The sequence below is a fragment of the Acartia tonsa genome, chromosome 5 (genome assembly GCF_053477335.1).
Source record: "Acartia tonsa isolate MP-2025a chromosome 5, ASM5347733v1, whole genome shotgun sequence".
NCBI classification, from domain to species: domain Eukaryota; kingdom Metazoa; phylum Arthropoda; class Copepoda; order Calanoida; family Acartiidae; genus Acartia; species Acartia tonsa.
The window spans coordinates 35,147,404-35,170,784 of record NC_137264.1 but is presented as its reverse complement, the minus strand read 5'-3'; the positions used below and the strand labels follow the sequence as shown (position 1 = coordinate 35,170,784).

General features: G+C 32.0%; 2 protein-coding genes across 2 annotated transcripts in view; both read left to right on the top strand.

The window, feature by feature from the left end:
• LOC145320122 (uncharacterized) overlaps positions 1 to 23,381 on the top strand; it is an 82,129-nt gene that overhangs the window by 7,552 nt on the left and 51,196 nt on the right. Inside the window, exons 2-9 of the mRNA XM_080162561.1 lie at positions 5,960 to 6,020; positions 6,764 to 6,897; positions 7,014 to 7,121; positions 7,819 to 7,914; positions 9,447 to 9,622; positions 10,149 to 10,236; positions 11,532 to 11,611; positions 13,906 to 13,997. Of these exons, the coding sequence (XP_080018687.1) occupies positions 5,960 to 6,020; positions 6,764 to 6,897; positions 7,014 to 7,121; positions 7,819 to 7,914; positions 9,447 to 9,622; positions 10,149 to 10,236; positions 11,532 to 11,611; positions 13,906 to 13,997 (835 nt within the window). The remainder of the gene's footprint in view (positions 1 to 5,959; positions 6,021 to 6,763; positions 6,898 to 7,013; positions 7,122 to 7,818; positions 7,915 to 9,446; positions 9,623 to 10,148; positions 10,237 to 11,531; positions 11,612 to 13,905; positions 13,998 to 23,381) is intronic.
• Positions 16,193 to 18,299, top strand: LOC145320329 (uncharacterized). Its single transcript, XM_080162735.1, has 2 exons — positions 16,193 to 17,326; positions 18,003 to 18,299. Exons 1-2 carry the CDS (start codon positions 16,523 to 16,525, stop codon positions 18,087 to 18,089), a joined length of 891 nt encoding a protein of 296 aa, XP_080018861.1. The 5' UTR covers positions 16,193 to 16,522; the 3' UTR covers positions 18,090 to 18,299.

The window sequence follows — 23,381 nt, the reverse complement described above, 5'->3', positions numbered from 1 at the left end:
ACCCCTAGCACAACCTAACCGCACGCCTATGCATGGAAGTTAAGTTGATAATATATAACTTCTTAACCATCGTTATCTCATGATCTAAAATATCGTAACCTGTGATTTATGTACAATCTTCCACATATTTCTGTGTAATTCTATTTTTTCGGGGGTTTTATGTGCTACTTATTGATATATTTGTCCTTGTTTTAAGCGTTTATTGTACCCCGTGTTTTATGTGACAAAATAATTATGTAATTCTTCACTTATACAAGGATAACAATGTTAAAATGCGTAACATTTAACGCATCCTCTAGATATTAAGTAGTCTGTGCTGAGAAAGCTGCAAAAGTTTTTTTTCATTTTGAAATTCAACGAATCTACTCATTACCTAAAACTGCGAAAACATATAGCTAAAGGTCTTGCAATTAAATGGAAATTAAAGAGAATTGTAGAAAAGTTTCTTGTATAAAGAGAGAGAGAGAGAGAGAGAGAGAGAGAGAGAGAGAGAGAGAGAGAGATCATGATAAAGGCCACTTACTTAGTAAATTGAAACAAAATTCTCAGACATTCCAAAGGCTAAGCTTTTTTACAAGTAGGGTCGGTTGGTTCGCACGGAAAGCTTAATTTTGATTTGAAAATTTTTATTAAATTTTTTTATATTAAATAAAATGATTTTTGTTTGAATTTTAGGACCGTTAGTAAAATGCTTTCAGCTTATATTCTCTAAAATGTAAAAAATTAAAATTCAAAACGAATCAACGTCGACTGTTTGTGCCTTGCTAAATTGTAAACAAATGAGCGGACAACCCTACCACCAGGAAGGAAGGGGACATTGGACTTGAAAATACTGGTCCCCAAAGTTTTATAGATATATTACTAATTTGTTGGCCTTAAAAACTATGGATACATTTGTTGATTGGGTTGTGCAAGCTGTAGCTGTCCAGACTTTTACACCAATGATTTAATTATAGAAGGGTTAATTTTGTTTATCATAATTTATGATCTGATGTCCCATCCCTCCCTGCATACCACCCAGACTACTGTAATAAAATGTAACTCAAGAATACCTAGATAGATCAAGGGAAGATAAATCTATCTACCCAGCTATCCAATAAGAAAATACAGGAATCTTACATAAGGAAGCTAGAGGATGTATGTATGTTTGTCCAGTTAGATCTCAGAAACTAGTTTACTCATAGGACCAAAATTTTCAACAAAAAAAAAGGTGATTATTGATACTGGGCAGGTTTTAAGCTATTAAGCAGGTCTAGAAAAAATGAGGTGAAGCCACGAGCTAATTATAAAGATTTTTTCTTTATAAGGCAATATTTTAACTTTTATTTTTTTGGAAAATTTTTTTTTCTTTCATTGATCAAGCCTTAAGTCTTTTCAGTTAATTTCAGTTAACTATAAACTGACTTATATGAGAAGGGGGAGAAGGAAAAAAACTGTATTTGGGCATTAGATAATTAATTTTCAAGATAATTTCTAAAATGATTTATCTAAGTATCTAAATTGATATTAAAGAACCATTTAGAAATTTTCATTTTATCAATAATATATTGTATACGTGCTTATATTTTAGGAAAGCTATGTATTGATTATCGTTAGGTTTAAGGCTATTTTCTGAAAATTGTAACGAATTATTCTAAAGGTTTTCGAGATTTTAAAGTACACTCATACATACTTACTTTTAATATGAACCCCCCCCACCCATATATCCCAAAAACGCCCGCCAGATAAGTATTAATCTCAGACATCAAATTTTTTTAAGCAGAAAATGATGATTTGTAAATAATACATTATTATTTTCATTATCTTACAAACTGGTATTTTTATAATTCAATTTTCAACAATAAAAGGGTATAAAAAATTGTTCCAGCAAAAATCCGACAAGTTTAACCATAAAATTTTAGTTTAAACAAGGATGACAACATCCTCTAAATTAGACTATAGTCTAAAGAATATCATATTTGTTTGTTTTTTGAAATATTTCTTGGAAAATTGCATTAATGCAGAATACTATTTAAGGAAAATTTATAAGGAAACTTCATATAAGAAATACTTCGCTTATAACATTGTACCTTTTAATAATTTTTCTAAAATCAGATATCAGATGAATCAAATAATTACATCATATGGAAAATTATCAGAAAAAATTTTTGGACCTAAAATCTTTCTGGTAATGATTATAGATTTGCTATACTTTCTAAGTAGTACCTAACTGCTACAGGAATCATCATGCCAAGTCAAAAACGATAGGACAATTTTAGACTACCTTAACGATAAGATCCTTCCATTACAAACGTAGCGATGGATCTTAATTAAATAAAAGCTTCCCTGGAAGTGACTCATTCAGGATTGTTGTAAACGTTGTATTAATTTTTAGCATTGTCTAAAAATTACAACAACATTAACGTATAATCAAAAAAGTCGCAGCAACTCAAAAACTTCGCAAATAATTATTTTGTTAATAGAATTATTCTATCTTTTAAAATGATTTTTGAAATGGCAAACCCTAAAATATTGATTGTGAGTTATTATCTTTGAAGGATCTCCTAGATAACTTTCACGGATGTTATTATCCTTGTTTGATTTGATTTAAGACAGTTTAGTAATAGTTGTTGTTATCTTTATTTTTGTGTCATGATATTTACATTTGCCCACGGATACGAGGATAATAAATTTAAGATTAAATAAGATTAATAATATAATAAAAGAATTTTGTTTTCTTTTGCTTTAAAGTCTAAGTTTATCATCATATTACTTTTATTGAAATGTTATTTAGAATAACGTTATGTATATAGTTTGTCAGCAAGAAGTACTATTTTTATCTAATGACACACAGTCGACACTTCTAAGGACGTAAGAAGAATGGTTTGTCGATATGCCATGCAGTTATACTAGGTTTTTTTCCCTAATAAGAGTATAATTAAAAATGTAGTGTTTTCGTAATTGTTTTTTATTAAGGCATGCTATTAGTAAAAAAAAAATTATCCTTATTTAGTGAAATTTTCTCTTCAGACGCTATTAACTATTCCGTGTAACCCTGAATTTTTAGTAGACTTGATGATTAATAATACCATTGTCTACATATCAACTATGCACAACTTCTTGTTTTCATTACATTTTTAATAGCGCGCCTACTCTATACTTTATGTCAGGGGTTTCTGTATGTCAATCCTGTGAATACCCTTAACTTTCACCACATGCTTATTGCTTAAGGTTTGGAGATATGATCCATTTTAGCGTTTAGGGGAAATAAAATCGGTTGCTAATTACTCAAAGTTTAACAACCAAGTTATGTTTTTCGTTGGCTCAAAAAATTTTAGAACTCTCATTGTATTAACTTTAATTTCTTGGATCCGGACTTTCAGTGTCTAAACTTTACAACCAATATTTTTAATCACAAGAGGGGTAGGTTATCATTTAATTGTCTAGTGTCTTAACCCTGAAGATCGCTGGTAATAATTATCTAATTTGATTTGTTTCTAATATTGGATGTTGTCATTTTTGTTTGAACAAAAGTACAATTAGTTTCATAAAAGTAACTTGTACTTATCAATAAACAAGTATCAAATATTTGTATAGTAGCTAAGATTTTAAAAAAATTTTATATCAAATATATTTCTTAGTTTCATATATTTCTAAACACGCTTATAACTATTTAGGGAATATTGTTTTTTTTTATTTGAATACGCGGACAACTGTCTGCAAAGTCATACAGAGAAATGAGAAGTCTTTTTGTTGTAATTTTGAAGGGAAATTTAACTTCGATTAATAAATCCCTGTATAATATAAAAAAATCTAAGATTGTTAAGATATTATATTTCAACAAAACTGGATTATTAAAAAAAACATTTATACCATAGATAACTACTTATTATAGATCAACGTTTAGGTAGAAAGTTTTTCATTGTCTAGCCTGTGTTAAAAAGAGCATGTGGCACAGTTAAAGTAGCTGAACTGCTATTTTTGATAATAACAAAAAAAACTCTACTTATTAATCATCTTTAAATTGGGAACATTCTATTATTTGATTTTAGTATTCTATAATAAGTGATTATCATTTAGTAGACATGTCAAAACACAAACATAAAAAACAAGGACAAAATTGTTATAAGCAGCATAGCATGTCGGATATAATCCAAACCTATAAAATTTCTTAGAATTATACTAGGAGTGGGGGGTTTTCTAATTCTTACATATCCATTTTTAACTATGAAAGGGGAATCCCAAGCTCCTTGAGCTGGTTTAGGATATTCTATAGGATACCATCTGACATTTCATACTTGAGGATTTTTATCTGATATTTACGTAGATTTTAGGTAGAACATCAAAGAGTTCTAATTATTTTTATAGTGTAATCATTTTACATTTACATCAAACTAACTTTAAACTTTTGAAAGGCACAGTTTTTCTGTATTTGTCAATATTCATTTGTTAATATATCTGATTTGTTAGGCTTTAATTTTACAAATGTTTTCATCCTTGTTATTATACATAACAGTTATGAGATGGTATTAATATAAATATACTTGGTTTGTTATGCAAAAATAAGACTAAGGCCCAATTTGCAACCTTAAGTAGGGAATTGCAATAAAAATTGCTTTAAATTTGTACATGTCAAGAAAAAATGCCTGACTTTGTTAGGGAAAGGTATAGGGAATATATTTAACTTTTGTGATGCCATTATAAATTATAGTAAAATTATCGCTTTTAGAATATGTAAGTTATTGTAGGTTTATTAATGATCATACGGCATGTCCACAATATGTCGTAATTTTTGTCGATATTTTGGACAACATTGCACGGCCATTTAAGGGTAATCTAAAAATGACATTTTTACTAAAGTCTTATTTTGAAAAAATAACATCATAGAAGACAAAACCCAATTGTGCTAAAATTGTGTCAAAAATTATTATTATTACTATCAAAAATAATCCATGTTACGTAATAAAAATGAGGGATTATCCATCACTTTTTTAGGGGTGTTCTTTACCACTTCTCCTCTGATCTCAGTCATTTTATTACGTCACATGGAACATTTTTGACACAATTTTAACATAATTTGGGCTTTGTCTCATAGAACCTTAATAAGACAGAAAAATAATGGATGAGGGAATTCAATTCATAGTAGATTGTTAATATCAAAACATGGATAATCATAAAACGTTGGGGAGAGAGGGGGATTATTTTCTTCACCCCCATTAAGGAGCTATAATCAACAATAAAAATAAAGAGTTAAATGCAGGTAGAAAGAGATTGTTAACTTAACTTAAAGCTACAAGATGTTTAATTACAATTTGAAAATTTTTAAAATACTTCCTTCGGTGAGAGTATTTTATTTTGCATCCTAACTTAGAAAGATTAGCATTTTATGACTTTACAATATAATGTAGAAATAAATCATTTTGTTTCAATAATGACATTTTTTCTGTGATATAAATTATATTTAAAAGGTAAAAATTTATTGCAGTATTAGTTTTTATGCTTTGGTGAACCATTTATTCCACTTGAAGGCGAGATTATCCCCCCAATAAGATGTTGAACTTAGTGCCACTTAACACTTAAATACAATGTAATCTTAGTATTATATTTATTCATAAATATCACAGCTACTCTAAAATAAATTTCTGTTACTCTTAATATTTTAAAACATGTAAATTGTAATAAAAACCTTCTTTCTTCATATATAACACAACTACTCTATGTATTGTTAGTTTATTTACTTCCATTTGTGCATTATTTATATTTGTTCATTTGATTAAGGATTGGGTTTAAAACGTCAAAATCGGGTGTTAAGGTTTATAGTGAACCATGAAAACTAGGCTTATAGTAAATTATGAAAAACTAGGCTTTAAAAGAAAAAAACAAGGCTCACTCAGTCTTCAGAGTAAATTATATATAAACTTGGCTCATAGTAAAACAGGGAAAACAAGTAATTTATTCTTAATATATATATTGTATACAGTTTCTTCACACCTGAAGGAGTCATTGCAGTTAGAGAAAATGTTACAAAAGCTGCAAGCCAGGTAAAAATACTGTTCTATGCGCGGCTACTTTAAAAAAAATTTTAGTATGAATATTTCATTTCCATTTTATTCAATAAATAATGCACATTAATTTTAAGGTAAAGGTGAGGCAATTAACCCTCACCCCTACACACAAGAAAAAATATAAAAAAATGTTTGGATTTCCTTAACAAACAACCCAACACTTGTAGAGTGGTTTTGCTACTAAAAATATGTACATATATCATAAGAAAACCATTGTTTTGGTTCAAAAATTCTTCTTTAAATACCAATGTTTTTCCTATAACTCTTTCTTTTTAAAAATTTCTTACATAACTCTGAAATTCCTATGATCTATCCAATTGTTTTGTTGGGCAATTTTTAGTAACGAAGCTACTCTGTTACCACGGTTTGTCTGTATGTGGTGTTTTTTCTCCCTTCCCTTTCTATTTATTGTGACCTATTGCCTTTAAAAGCATTGCTTTCATGTTTGTTTTAATTTATAAGTAAAAAGGAAGCAATATGTATATTGATTTTCATAGAAAATTCATTATAAACGATCATAAAACTTTTATATAAATAATTTAGATTTAATTAGATGTTTTTGTTTAAATGTTAATCATTAATCTTAGCCCTTTACCGTTCCTTATTCATGAAAAATATCATTACCTTTGTATTGCTGCGCTCTTTAGGTATATAATTTTTCTTGTTTGGAAATAAATTTTGTGATTGATTGATGAATTGACCGAAAATCATCATTGTAGGAGAAAGAGATGCTGAAATCTGGAGAGAAGAGTAAGAGTTCAACTCCGGCCCCGGCCATCAACACTTCGGAGGACAGGAATGACGGAGACAGGGATGCAACCTTAAAAAATTTGAGCCATTTTGTCAACATAATGTTTTTATTTAATGATTGAACTTTAAAATATTTTCATTGGAAACTATTGCTGTTTTTATCAATTATTGATTTAAAAAGTTAAAAATGAAAAAAAAATTGGAATTTGATTATTTAAGGTTCGACCTTAGGAAAAGAAGTATTGAGAGTATGGAAACGACAACAGAAGATAGTTTGGAATATGTTGGGCTTGTTAAACGTCCTAAAACCCCGTTGATTACTGCTGAGTAAGTTATTATAGATTTCATTTATTAAATAAAACAAAAATGGAATTATCGAAAATAGCGAAGCTCATATTTTTAATTTTTAATACATAGGTCTTGTTAGATGTCCTAAAACGTTTTCGATTACAGCTAAATAAATTAAACAAGAATGACCACAAGCGTCCAAACTTTTTTATTTGGGGGGGGGGGTAAAATTTTTTTAAGGAGGGGGTAATTTGGTTTTGTGGGGGGTAAAATGGCATGCAAAGCGCGCCGCAAATTTTTTATACCCCCCCCCCCAAATTTTCACCCCGGGGGTAAAATTTGCTTGGGGGGTAATTACCCCCCCAAATTTTGTTGGCAGGGGTAATTTTTTTTTACTCCCCCCAAAATTTACCCCCGGGGTAGAATTTTTTGGGGGGGTAATTTAATAATGTAAAAAGTACCTAACTAATTATGAAATATTTGGCAGTAATAATATTTGCTAGGGTAAAAAATTTGGGGGGGGGGGGGTAATCACCACTTTACCCCCCCCCCCCTTGGACGTCCTTGGATGACAATATCATTAATGGATATTTTTACATCACTCAATTTATCTGTCCATAACGCAAAGGGGAATGTAATCTACAGGTTTTAACATGAGATAAACTTCTGAAGTAATCTGTGAAGATTTTCCTTGTTATGAATTCTTAATTATATTAGTCATTTTTAACCGTTTTAGTGATATTAAGCGGCGAGCGGAGGCTATCTATGAGCGTAAACACTCCAACTGTGGTTCTCTACCCGATATCATTCCAAATAGAGAGGAAATGGAAAGGTGAGACATTGGTATAGGAGTGTAGCTAGTCTATATATTGGCTATGTCATTGTCTGTACGTCCTTCTCTCCTACAAAACACTTTAATTATAGTTCTCTACCGGATATCATACTAAATGGAAAGGTGAGACATTGGTATAGGAGCGCAGCTACTCTATAACTAGTGTATGTCTAATAAAGTGAAACTCGTAGCAGGTTAAAATGATCCACCTTCTTTACCCCACTCCCTCTCTTCCTACTGGATGAAGGAACTGACCAATAAATGAGCTCCATGTTAGTAACGAAAATTTTCTCCTGTTATAATATCCACGCATATTCTAGGTTTAGGCATTATTTTAGGAGGGCAGCTACTCGATTGCTGCTGGGGTTTGTTCCATAGTCTATGTTCGCCCTATCACATTACATACTCAAACTGTCCTTAACTTAGTGATATACTGACAGACATACCCTAATTATAATGTAGTTGCGATACTAAAAAGAGAAAAGAAAAGACAAACATACAAAGATAAACTAATCTATCCATCTATCTGTCTATCTGTCTGTCTATTTATCTTGATGTCTTGATTTATTATTTATCCAAAACCTTTTTTGCTTAACTAAGGACTAACTCAGATAAAAAAAAACAGGGAAAATGGAACCTTTTCTGTTTTAACTATATTAATATATGACTTATGTTAATACTTAATGTTGGTCATAGTGTCAACGTAAATACCATTTGATTAGCTCCTATAATGTCATGTCGTTGATATATCAATAATGACCTTTTATGAAGTTCCAATATCATCAATTGCATGAATGTCGAAAAAATGTTTTCTTATTTATGCATTCTATATGACATATAAAGAATAGAAAAGTAGCTTAAAACCGGCCAAAGTTTTAATTCAGAAATAGTCTAGAACCTTCAGATAACCTCTGGTGAAGCTTACCTATCAAAGAGAACCCAATCGGTTGACCAGTTATTGAGATCTTATTCCTCAAACCTTATAACATAGAATCACTAATTTGTTTTTATCCAGTTTCATGCCCGGATTATTCAGGCTAGTCCGAAATTGCATATCCCTTATACCTTGAATGAATTTCTAAGTGAAAGTTAGTTTCTTTCCTGATTATCTAAAATGAAAAGTAGAATTTATTTTACCAATTCATGTCCCATATTTTATATTCTTATTTCCCCTTGGAAAGTTAACAAGGACAATAAAGTACGCCAGTAGAACAGCATTAACAAGATAAGAACATTTAAATGAAGAAACAAAAGTGAAAAGAAAAAGAAAAAAATTATCTATACAACAATATTTCTGTTCAACTACAAGCTCCTTATAGTGCCTGACGTCATATTAGAATAATAGACTATTCTAAAAAGATGTCATTGGGGATGTTTCGGCCAAAAGTTTTTTTTTTAATTATCCTCTTTTGAAACTATCTATCTATTCCACTGTCTATTAATTCAACTATCTATATATATATATATATATATATATATATATATAAATTATCTGTCTATCTTTCTACTTTACTATCTATTCATATTTTCAGAGCTTCAATGGAGAGCTTATGTGAGCTGCCAACAGACGAGGACACCCCCGGGACCTCCATAGCACCCCCCACACCCCCAAGCACCTCTGTAGCTCCCACCCCGGGACCCTCAAGTGCTCCAACACCCGCCCCACCACCTTGTCACTCCCTACCAACACCCGGTCACCTTGTTCAAGGAATGTACATTAATTTAACATACATTACCCTATCTCTATATTCATTTTTCTAGTTGCTTCGCCCCTAGCCTCTACGGAGGGAGAGGGGAGGTCAACAATTTAGCCTAATCCCACCCTTAAACATTTATATAGCTTTCTTGAAAAGTACAACCCATTCGGACAAGCTATTTGCGAGATCTTTAGCTTGAGACAAAAAAAAAGCTTCATATCACAGGTTTACCCCAAACAAATTAATTTTGTATTAAAGATACTAAAAGTTGCGTCATTTTCTTTTAATTTCTTTTTAATAGGACAACAAACATAGGTCTTAAAGACATATGTTTGTTGTCACTTCATCATAAATCAAGTTAGGTAAAGGGTTATGTTTAAATTGATATACAAGTAAATGATTATTAATTTTAAATTTTGCCTTTGATAACTGGTAAAAATTGTATCTTCCCTATACCCCTTCAATATTCATGTTACAAGAGCAATCATGTCCAAAGTTGTATAGTTCTTGTTAAAAATGTACACATTGACGATACAGAAGAGACAGCTATTCCCGTAGTCCTTGTAGATGAAGATATCACAGAGAAAGAAGTTGTACTCAGACAACTACTTGGAGAATCACCTAGGTATGTTGGAGACGGATGGATAAATAGGTAGATAGGTAGTTGGATAAATAGACACATAGATTAATAGAAGTGAGAATAAACTATAAATATACAGATAGAAATACAAACATAGAGATAGATATACAAATATACAGATAGAAATACAAACATAGAGATAGATATACAAATATACAGATAGAAATACAAACATAGAGATAGATATACAAATATACAGATAGAAATACAAACATAGAGATAGATATACAAATATACAGATAGAAATACAAACATAGAGATAGATATACAAATATACAGATAGAAATACAAACATAGAGATAGATATACAAATATACAGATAGAAATACAAACATAGAGATAGATATATAAATATACAGATAGAAATACAAACATAGAGATAGATATACAAATATACAGATAGAAATACAAACATAGAGATAGATATACAAATATACAGATAGAAATACAAACATAGAGATAGATATACAAATATACAGATAGAAATACAAACATAGAGATAGATATACAAATATACAGATAGAAATACAAACATAGAGATAGATATACAAATATACAGATAGAAATACAAACATAGAGATAGATATACAAATATACAGATAGAAATACAAACATAGAGATAGATATACAAATATACAGATAGAAATACAAACATAGAGATAGATATACAAATATACAGATAGACATACAAACATAGAGATAGATATACAAATATACAGATAGAAATACAAACATAGAGATAGATATACAAATATACAGATAGAAAAACAAACATAGAGATAGATATACAAATATACAGATAGACATACAAACATAGAGATAGATATACAAATATACAGATAGAAATACAAACATAGAGATAGATATACAAATATACAGATAGAAATACAAACATAGAAATAGATATACAAATATGCAGATAGACATACAAACATACAAACATTCAGACAGACATACAAACATACAAACATTCAGACTGGCATACAAACAGACAGACAAACAAACAGACAGTCATACAAACAGAAAGACATACAAACAGATAGCCAATATAAATATAGATAATTATAATGTAGACGGACAAACAGACTGACAAAAGTAAATTTGCCTGCAACTAAAGCTTGATTTAAATACGATGTCTTTCTCTCAATCGTTAAAGTCTAAAATTTTAGTTTAAATATTAGCAAACTGTTCAGCGATTGATCCAGCCGTTTACGAGATCCTAGCAGACAAACGAAAAGATAGTTATTATTGATTATCTTTATGTTTTTCTTTTCATACAGGAAAGAACCTCCAACTGAAATCTTAAAATCTTCGAGCCTAACCAAATCAACACCAAATCTTCAGAACGACAGTAATTTAGGTAATCATTATTTAAATTTTTTTAGGTTACATATCTCTTACTGAATTGGTGAATCTATTTATCTTTTTTAATCTATTTTAATATCTGGTGTTAAAAATCTCTGTGAAAAATCAACCCTAAATTAGCCTGGCATTAAAAAGCGGGATTAAGGTAAAGATGTTTTCACCTTTTCTTATTTAAGAGTTAGGTTCTTCGCTGTTATTGGGCGTGGTTGTTCTATTTTAGATTTTAAACTAGCTGTATACTAACACCGCACACGGTTGGACCCTCAGATGTAAAAACTTTATTTTAGTTTTTGGCCAAAATGACTTAGCAATTGTATCTGTAAGTACGTCTAATAACACCCTTTGCTATTTTTAAAATCCTAGAAAATTTTTTTTGCAAGAAAATTGCATAAATTCGCAACCTTTTTTAGAACCACTACATAACTCGAGTTTTAAAACTTTTTATATAAAATCCTTTTTACAAAAAATATCAATAATTACTTAAAATTAAACCTGAAAGAAAAAAAATCTCATTACACGTGTTAATTTGCATGTTTTAGGTCTTTTTTTGAGGAAAGTATAACTTCCACATTTTTGACAATAATATATTTTTTTAACATTTCAAAGTAAAATAAAATAAAACTTAAACAATTTTTCTTGAATTATCAGTTAAAAATTTCATCAAACATGCAATTTAAGTGATGAAAATTTAATAAAATCATTTTTTGAATGTTTAGAATTACCAATTTTCTACATTTAAAACAAAATTTTAACAAAATTTAAAAACATTTTAACATATAACTTCAAAAATCAATAACATTTTATAAAAAGATGTTTCAAAAAATAAATCATTAAAAGGTATTAAAATGCATTTGAAATTACTTAAAATTAAAACGAGAACATCTTTTTACACTGTATTCTGTGTAATAGAGTTTAAATGACATGATTAGTGAATGAAATATTTCTTAAACTCATTAAGCCTTTTTGTGACTATATTAAAAATAATTTATTTTGTTTTATATTGTTTTTTTATTCAAATATTTGACAAAATTTTCCCTACGTCAATAAAATAAAGTCAGTTTTTTACTGTTTCCAGGTTTTTCTTTATAATTATAACAATTAAATATAATATAAATCTTCATTATCTTTTATTTGAATTATCATACACATTAAAATGTAAAGTATAAGCTAGAATAGCACTTTTTTCAACGAATATTTTAATGACATTATATCAAAATAATTCCTCTTAAATATCACACAACATATGATTGGGAAGTATAGCCATTTCTTGGAGGTATAATATTTACAAAAATACCATTAATTCTGTTTTTATCAGAAGTTAAAAAAATTGAACAATTTTAAAACAATGGTTGGCTGTCTAGATATTGAGTACACTAAGACTACGGCTCTGTTCTATTGAAATAACGTTGCAAAAAGAGGGGTTCTGAAAGTAATCTACCTAATTTTTTTTAAAGAACCAACAAGTACTGTCAGTATCTTTTTTCTTGTAATCTAGCAGACAATCAAATCATACCACAATTTTCATGATAAAATATTCAGGTTTCTACTTCACATTTTAAAAAATATACTGATCAATAAAATGTTCAAAATTTTACTTTGTACTAATTGAAAAAATATGTTGTAATTCTTATTTTAAAGTTACATTTTTATCTCTGACAAAATCATAGACGACTTTTAAAGGCATCTTATCTAAACTTTTTGAAGAAAAACTTAAAAACGTTAATTAAGTATGAAAACTATTTTCTTCGATTTTTCTGAAGTTATTATCGCATTCTATGGTTTTTTTATTATCATTTACTTATATCGAAAGTGCCAAACATTGTACCCTAACTTATTCATTTAATAAAAAACCAACCGTGCGCAGCGTAACACATAACGTTGGTAAGGTGATTGGTTCGAATATCGGCCCAAACTGTGTTATAACTCATGAAGACGTATAAATTTGTAGCAACTGCTGCCCATGTCAGATGGGAGATAATTATAATAACAGTAGGGAGAATGCCTTGGCCAAAAACAGTCGCAACTCATTACTAAGCATTGCACAGTTAGGACTTCCAGACAAAGATTGTAAAATCAAAGGGTTGATTTCTGCAATAGCTGGGATATTAGTGCCTTGCTTCCTTCTATAAAGTTTTGACTTATGGTCAGGGGACGGGACGGGGTATAGTTATAAATGAAATGGAATATTAGCCAGCTGGAAAAAAAAACTTTTTAGCAGAGTATGTGAGAATATCTCACAATATCAACGTAATATCTGTGTATATTACTAAATATGATTGATTATTCTAGGTTTTATTGACCCAGCAGGAGAAACGGAACATTTGCCTTTGCCAGATATACTCAAGAAAGATGAAAATGGACAATATACTCAAAATTTTGCGGTAAGTCTTATTTTTATAGTCAGTATGTTGCCCCCCCCCGCTCCCCCCCCCCCCCGGCCCCCCCATAGTTTTTTTTCTTTCTTTATGCTTTTCATAGACCAATAAAGATTCATATAGGAAACCCAAAGCGTTTCATTAAAGGAAGCCTGCAAGAAATACCACGCTTTAACTGCTGAAAGAGGTCCTACCCCAAACGTAAGAGTCCCAAACGTCAGAGTGGACAAACGCAAGAGTCCCAAACGCAAGAGTCCCAAACGCAAGAGTCCCAAACGTCAGAGTGGGACAAACGTCAGAGTGGACATTGCTTAAGTAAAACATCAGAGTCTATGCTATTTTAATTATATGACAAAAAATAGACAGTTAGGCCCCCTAGTCTGCCTAGCCGCGGGCGCTCGGCCCCCTAGCCTATAACCTAACCTAACCTAATCATAAAGAAAATGACTCTGGCTGCAGCACTCAGCACCCTGGCCTACCTAGCCGCAGCGCTCGGCCCCCTAGCCTGCCTAGCCGCGGGCGCTCGGCCCCCTAGCCTATAACCTAACCTAACCTAATCATAAAGAAAATGACTCTGGCTGCAGCACTCAGCACCCTGGCCTACCTAGCCGCAGCGCTTTAATGATTATAAAATCGAGTCTCATACGTTTTACTTATAAAATGTCCACTCTGACGTTTGTCCCAAAAATCCTGCGTTTGTCCACTCTGACGTTTGTCCCACTCTGACGTTTGTCCCACTCTGACGTTTGGGACTCTTGCGTTTGTCCACTCTGATGTTTTTCCACTCTGACGTTTGGGACTCTTACGTTTGTCGTGGAACCCTGAAAGACTGCCACAAGTAGACCAAATACCCCAAAATTTGAAGCCTTCAGCTTCTATAACAAAAAAGATCTAGGCATTTTAAAATGACATTTTATGTACAATGGAAATTTTGAAAGAATTGCAATGCTCATGTTGAAAACTTTAAAATAAAACTACGTGGCCTAGAAACAAAATTATAAGCTTATTTTTGTCATAAATTTAGGTTTCCAGTACCTAATTATATTTTTACAATAGAAATACCCATTTTTATAGTCAAAATCATTTAAAAAAATTAATATTTTACTTGCGTTGTACCGAATTTACTGTAGCAAATCAGAAGGCTAAATCAGCTTAACAACCAATCACAGCTAAGCTTGTATTAGTTTACCCCTTTGTTTCCGCTATGATTTTCGTTTAAAAATGCAATTTAAATCGAATTTTTTTCATAGATTTTGACTATGAAATGTGGTGTTTTTATTGTAAAAATGTAATCAGTTACAGGCAATCTAAGTTTCTGACAAAGATAAGGTTATAATTTTATGTCTAGGCAACGTAATTTAATATTGTATTTTCTTTTATGAGCATTGGAAATCTTTCAAAAATTCCATTGTACATAAAATGCTATTTTGAAATGCCTAGAACTTTTTTGTTATTGAAGCTGAAGGCTTATAATTTGGGGTATTGGGTCTTCTTGTGGCAGTCTTTTAGCAGTTAAAGTGTGTTATTTCTTGCAGGCGTCCTTTAAGAGAACGCATTCTTAAAAGTTTGGGTACCACCTTTTTTCAGTCAGTGATTTTTGTTTGAAGCGAAATATCTTAACGGCTGCTATTTTCATTTTTATGATAAGCCGCAATCATTCGCAATTTTTATGGCTGCGGCAGCAGATTAACGAAAGAAGTTCTATTGACAAATTTGACACATAAAAAAGTTTTTTATCAATACGTGTTAATCATCATTTACAACACAGCTTAATACAAACATATGGACGTTAAGACATATAATTAAAGAAAAGCATCGATTATTATAATGAATGCAAATATTTTTTGTACAGTATCAATCATACTTTTTGTTTTGATTCAGATGTCACCAGATAATCTTATTTGTTTAAGCAAAAGAAATTTATTAATCATCATTCAATAGTTTAAAAGATACATTTTTAGCAGTAGCTACTATATATTTCGAATTGTTCGTCTGTCTGAAATATTTTAGAGAATCTCGTCAGTTTTTTAAGGTAGACAGCTGATTTTTTGGTGAAGATTCCCTATCCCATAAGTATCTAGCTCATAATTGACATAGTTAGTTTGTTATATTTATATACTAAGTTTTCTTTTATTTAATACATTTAAAATTTAAATTTTCTGTTTTATGGATAGAAATTTAATACTTTAATATAATGTGATGTATAGTCCCTTTCTTCCTGATTTTAAGAGCAATACATGTATTATATAGTTTAGCTTTTAGTTCTGGTATCCACGGTTTCGGAGCAAGTCATTGCTCTGCAACAGGATACGAACATAAAGTGAACAGTTGTTTTAATATTAATGTTATTATTGTATGTTAACCTTGTATTGAATTAATACACTTTATAAGAATATTTAGCTGTTTGTTCTTGCTATTACTATACGTCATTTTGGCGCAGTAGTGTAGTACGAATCTATAGCTCAGATTTTCTTTTAATTGTATTATTTCTTTGCTTTTGGTTTTTGTTCAGGATATTTGCAGTGACCAGGATGGACATTGCTGAATGGAGAAAGAAGTCTCAGGAGGAGAAGGATGTGTACATGTTAAGTTTTTGGAGTACGGTCAAGAATGAGATCCATGCTCTTGGGACTAGAATTGATAATGTGACGACGGAGCTGGGTGGACGTATTGATAATGTGGTAGCGGAGCTAGGTGGGCGTATAGCGCCGCTAGAGACGAAAATTCAAGAGTTGACGGATAATGTTGATACTAATGTTGCTGCGGTTACTGGACTGGCTACTCGGATGGACGATTTGGAAGATCGTCTTAATAAGGTGGTGGAGCCTAGTGTTGATAATGATATCAAGACTGAGAATGTGACCGTTGTGAATGAGTTTATGACTGGTCAGCAGCGTATTCTTGATAAGATTGCCCAGCAGAATAGTTTGACTGACCAGCAGAATGGTTCGAATACCCAGCATATTGGGTCGAATAATCAGCAGTATACCCAGCAGAATGGGTCGAATAATCAGCAGTATACCCAGCAGAATGGGTCGAATAACCAGCAGAATGGTTTAAATAACTCTATGCCGTGGCAGAGGACGGCTGGTGGATCTGGAGGATTTGGAGGATCAGAAGAAAAGCCTAAGTTGTTTGCTGGCGGTTCTCGGCCTATTTTTGGTGGTATGCAGGGAAATGAAGATAAGATCATAAAACTTTGGGAATTGTCTAGAGTTGATGCTGTGGATAATATCTATAATGGAGTTCTCATGTGGTGGCCAGCCCTTTCTGAGGTTGATGCGGAGGATTTTAATACGCTCAATTTTTTTGAAGCTGGACTGAGTGATTCGCAGGTTAGTTGGTGTAAATCTCTTGTTTATGTACCAGATAGATCTCTGTATGTTTCGCAGGGGGAGGAGAATGTGCATAGGTACAATGAAACGTGTGCTAAACTTGATGATCAGTTCAGAAAAAATGCGCCTGAATTTGCAGTTGACGATGATGTGATTTTCTTTGACGATTATTTGGAGAGATTTTGGATGACTACTAGACGTTATCATATGACTAATCATCAAGTTTGTAAGGAAATTTTGTTTGATAAATGTGTGGGTGTAAGAACCGCTTGTGGTTATACACTAAAACCTGCTGATATGGAGAATAGACAATTAACATTAAAGGGGTATTTGTGTAAGATGCGGGAGACATTTTTACCACCCGATATGAAAAATGTGTGTAAAGATGCGTATTTGAGTGTTAAGCAACATGAGAATGATAAGATTGATGCATTTTTTGATAAGATACTATCTTTCTGGAAACGTGCGTATCCAAAACCAACAGATGATATGTTTATGGACTTCTATTCTCAAGTGTGTAATGTGGTTTTATCTCCACTTTTGGCTAATCAGATGCGTCAATTTTCATTGGATTTGGAACGTGACGGACAAGTGCGAATGATAACGAAGTTTCGGACAGAGTTAATAGTTAAAGCACAATTGATTGTTAAAGGGCTACAATTTAATCAAATTTCAGGGTCAATGGCTAGAGGATGTACAACAAACCAGATGGCTTTGGCTAAGACGATGGTTGGTGGCGTTGGTTCCAAGTCAAATCCTGTAACTATTGATCAGGTTAGTGATGAAGATAATTTGTCATTTGAAATAAATCAATGTGAAATTGATTTAGCCGATGAATTTGGTGGACCAGCTGAACTTATTCCTTTAATTGGCGCAATTCAAGGTGGATTTATTTGTTATTATTGCAACAAAAAGGGTCACATGATGAGGGATTGTTTTGATATTAGAGATAAAAAGTTGCCTAATCCTAAAGGAAAATACTTTTTGCGGTGGGGAAACAAGCCTTTTGTTCCTTATAAGACGGGGCAAAAGAGTTTTAAAAAGAATGAAAATAGTATGGATAAAAAGAAATTGGTTGGTGAAATTGAAGGAGAGGTGAAAGAAGGGGAAGACACGAAGGAAGTGGCACATGTCGATGGTTTAGGGGCAAGCGATTATGAAGACGATCTTGTAGCGGAAGTCGAGGCATGGAATAATGCTATTATAGATGACATTTTATGGTTTTAATGTTTTGAATTATTATAATCATAAAACCTTATTCTACTTTCTACTTGTTACGCGGCATTGTTTTGATTTATGCGCATTGTAAATAAACAACAACAAAACAAAATTAATGATAAAGAGTGAACGACGCAACTCTAATTGTGTGATATTTTGATGGTTTATTTTGAATTATGAAAAAATAACATATTGTTTATAGGCCTATATGAAATTATGAGATTATGTTATAATGGAAATCAAAATAATTAATTTAGTTTTTGATTATGTTTTGTTGAAATTAGGAAAATTCATTTTTGTTTCAGACTGTTGTGAAGACTAACAGAGATAAGAATAATAAAAAAGTGAAAATGAAAAACGAATTAGGAATACAATTTTGTAAAATTGCTATTGAAAAATATTAAATTGAATTTTAAATTGAATTAAATTTGATAAAAATATGAAATTAGATATTTGAAAAGTATTAAATTTTGATGAAATGTGGAAAATTGTTTTTAAAGATGAGTCAGTTATTGTGATTTAAAGTATTCGATTTTAAAACAATTATATTGCGATTTAGTGATGTTGATTCAGCAAAATTTTTAATGAAGTTTAGAATTTCATGAAGCAAAATTGTTATAATGCATTAGATATAATCGTGGAGAAGTCTCTTTCTATGAAAGAAGGGAGGGGCTGTCTCTCGGAGCTGGTATACACAAATATGGTGGAGCTGTCTCTTTTGTTGGAAGAGAAAGGGGGAGTGAACATATTTGCAACGAATATTGCACTACCTCTCAGAGTTGGTATGCGCATATATGGGGGAGCTGTCTCTTTTGTTTGAGAGAGAGGGGGAGTGATCATATTTGCAAGGAAATTTGCACTGTCTCTCAGAGCTGGTATGCGCAATATGGGGCGGTGTATAGAGGTAGCTGAAATGATTATCGGGCGTGGAGCGCGCCATGCGCAGAAAGTTGGGCTGCGCAGAGAAGCAAAGCTGCGCAAGAAAGTGCTCTCAGGTATTGAGATATATAGTTAGTTGAATTTCGACTTTTAAACCTTTTATACATCTCAGTTTGATCTGACAATAATAGTTTTGTTAGGTAATATTTTATTGAATTTCAAAAAATTAAACTTATGGTATTTGCTTGGTGATTGATAATGTTTGATCATGTCATATTTCTTAATACAACTTCTTTTATTGTGTTACAAGTTATTGGATCAGTGAAACATTTATTTATGGCATCTAAAATCATTGTATTTATTTTAGATTGGCTGAGAAGAGTGTTTTTTTGGTGGTTGGGAGATACTGACATCATTGTTTATTTGATGGTGAGTTGTTATGATTTCATGTTGTTACCATTTGATTACCATTATATATATTGCTGTTCGACAAACAGTCTTGTAAATTTGTTTTATATATTAATATCAATATTAATTCTTATGTACAGTGATTTTCTATCAATTGGCATCTAAAATTTTGTAATATTTTAGATTGGTCGGAGAGAAGTTTACTGATTGTGGATTAACAAGTTTGTTGAGTTTCTGTTGGCCGGAGAATTTCTGTTGTTGATTGTGGATTAGGAGATATTTTTGGACATTTCTGTTGGTGAATGAAATATTGTCGGTGAGTGAATTGTTTTATTCAGTTTTTTTGTTATTTGTTGTAGACAGATAGATAGTTATTTGATAGACCATTATTTGGATAGTTACAACCTCATAACTGTTGGTGTGAGTTAGATAGTTGTTTTCTAAGTTTCATGAAGATTCTGAGATGGCGGCTGGAGCGGCTGAAGTCTATGTTCCAACAAAGATCGGTGGCATGGAAATCCTGACTTTAATTGATAGCGGCAATGCAAGAGGCTGCCTGATATCTCAAGTGTTGGCTAGAAAGCTTGATTGTGTGATTGAAGAAACGGATTCGAAGGCCACAGGCGTGCAGGGTTCCAACATCAAGATTGATGGTGTTGTTCGGAATGTTGAATTTCAGATTGGAGGTCACAGTTTTCAAGAAGATTGTTTTGTTATTTCTGGCATGACTGTACCTATGAACCTAGGCAGTTATTGGTTGAACAAAAATAACGTGAAGACGATATTTGCCAAAGACGGCAACAGGATTGAGATGCATGGAATCAGTGTGAATTTAGTAGCTAAACGGAAAATTGTAGTGAAGAATTTGGTTCATACAATTTTGGAGAAAATGGAGAAAGCAAGAACTACGAAACCTGAGATTAATGTAGCTGAGTTACAAGACCAAAAATGGATTTGTTCATTGAAAAATCGAATAGAAATTCCTGCATTGAGTACAGTGGTGGTAGAAGTTTCAACTAAAGGAAATATGCCTGAAGGACAGTTATGTTATATAGCTCCAAGACAAGGTTACTGTAGCCGAAACAACTTGTTGATAAACGAAGGAATTACTGAGGTGGGAAAGAACGGTAAAATTATGACTAAAATCACGAATTTTGAAGCTGTTAAGAAATCTGTTCCTGCTGGTACTTTGGTTGGAAATTTGTTTGTGGCGGAGAAGATAGCAATGCTGCAAGAGAACAGAGTTAAAGAAGATGTGTCAACAACATTAAAGAAGATTCGTTTTATTAAAGATAAATTGAAGTTGGATAATGTTCCGTTTTTAAAGGATAATGTTTCTTTGAAAGGAAGGATAGTTGGGTTGTTTTTAAAGAATTTCAAGGCATTATCGATTGATCCTACGGATATTGGATCTTGTACTTTGGAGGAGTATGATATTCAGTTGATTCCTGGAGCTCAACCTTTCAAGAATAGGATGATTAGACTCAATCCTCATCATGCAGAAAAACTAAAAGAACAGATTGATTTATGGTTGGAAACAGATGTGATAGAAGAATGTAATTCACCGTTTAATTCTGGAATTTTTGCTGTTAAGAAGAAAGTTGGAAATACTAACGAGGTGAAAGTCCGTTTTGTCCTGGACTACCGCTCATTAAATGAGATAACTGAGAAGATCTGTTACCCTTTGCCTAACATTGGTGAGCTGTTTGACAAACTTGGAGGAAAGAAGATTTTTACGTCTATTGACCTAACTTCAGCATATAATTCAATGCATTTGAAGGAATCTGTCAGGAAATATACAGCATTTTGTTCTAATGGACGGCAATATTGCTTCAAGAGGCTTCCGTTTGGATTGACCAATGCTCCAAGTGCATTTGTAAAATTGATGGATAGAGTAATGGATTTGAGTCCTGAATTGAGGGCATTTTGCCTAGTTTACCTGGACGATGTTCTTGTATATAGTATGAATGTGGAGGAACATCTGGAACATTTGAATATTCTACTACGAACATTCTGTGAAGCAGGCCTCAAGATTAATCTTGGAAAATGTACATTGTTTGCAGAGGAAGTGAAATTTCTGGGCCATATTATAAATAAAGAAGGCATATTTATGGACCAAGCATATATTGAAAAGATTAAGAATTGGCCAGTACCTGAAACAGGTAAAGATATTCAAAGATTTACTGGTTTCATAAATTATTATGGTTCATATTTCAAGAATTTTTCTGATATTACAGCACCATTGAACAAATTTAGAAACAGTAGTAAAATAGAATGGGATGAAAAAAGTATGGAAGCTTTTACAAAGACTAGAGAATTGTTCTGTGAAGAAATAAGTAAATCGTTCCCGGATTGGAGAATGGAGGCTGAACCATTTGTGTTGGATACAGATTGGTCATCTACAGCTATGTCAGCGGTGTTAAGTCAAAAACAAAATGGACAAGAAAAGATGATATCGTGTTGGTCACGTGTTTGTTCAACTCATGAAGCCAATTATGCAGCACATAAAGGAGAATTATGTGCATTAGTAAATGCTGTTGAAAGATTTGAATGTTATTTGAGACACAAGAAGTTTATCGTGAGAACTGATTCAGCTGCACTGAAACATCTATCTACTTGGAGGCAGAACGGATATTTTGTTGGTCTCACCATAAGGTGGATAAATTTTTTATCCACCTTCAGTTATGAGGTTGTACATAGGCAGGGCAAGATGCATACTAATGTTGATATATTGTCACGTACTGCATTAAAGGATAGTAAAGATAGGATATCTAAATTATCGACAGACGAACAAGGAGAGTTAATATTGGATACTGTATATCAATTGGAAGATCCTAAATTATGTCTTATTGCAGGAATTGGAGCAGAGACGGCCAGTCAAATATCATCCAGATTGAAGGCGAGAGAATTTAGTCGTAGCCTGGAGAAGGATCCTGTTTTAGTTGAGGTGAGGAAATTTATTGTAAATAATGTCAAACCTACGTCCAGAGAATTGTCTCAAATGCCTTATCGTGGTAAACAAATATTAAGATTTTTTGAACATCTGAGTTATAAGGATGGTTTAATTATTCTGACTTCACCTATGCGGCTTCAGAAAGAATTTCAATTTATTGAACGGGTAGTGGTACCTATTGGAATGTACAATAAAGTTTTCTTGTTAGCTCATGCAGATGTTACAGCGGGGCATAGGGGTTATTTAGAAACTTTGAGCAGGATTAATCGTCACTTCATTTTTCCCTATGTATCTAAATATGTAGCGGCGGCAGTTGCAAATTGTGTCATTTGTTTGAATAGACGTAAAAAACCTAAACATAATCATAATATAGAATTTTCTCCTTTGGCTGGGGAAGCTATGGCAGAGTTGGCCATAGATGCTTTAGGTCCTTTGAATGAGTGTGAATATAATGGAGTCATTTGTAAGCACATTTTAATAGTAGTTGACAGTTGTACTAGATATGTGTGGTTATTTGCTATTGAGGATGTTAAAGCTGAAACAATTATTGAATGTCTGAAATTTAATTTATTTTCTGTTTGGGGACTCTGCGAGCGA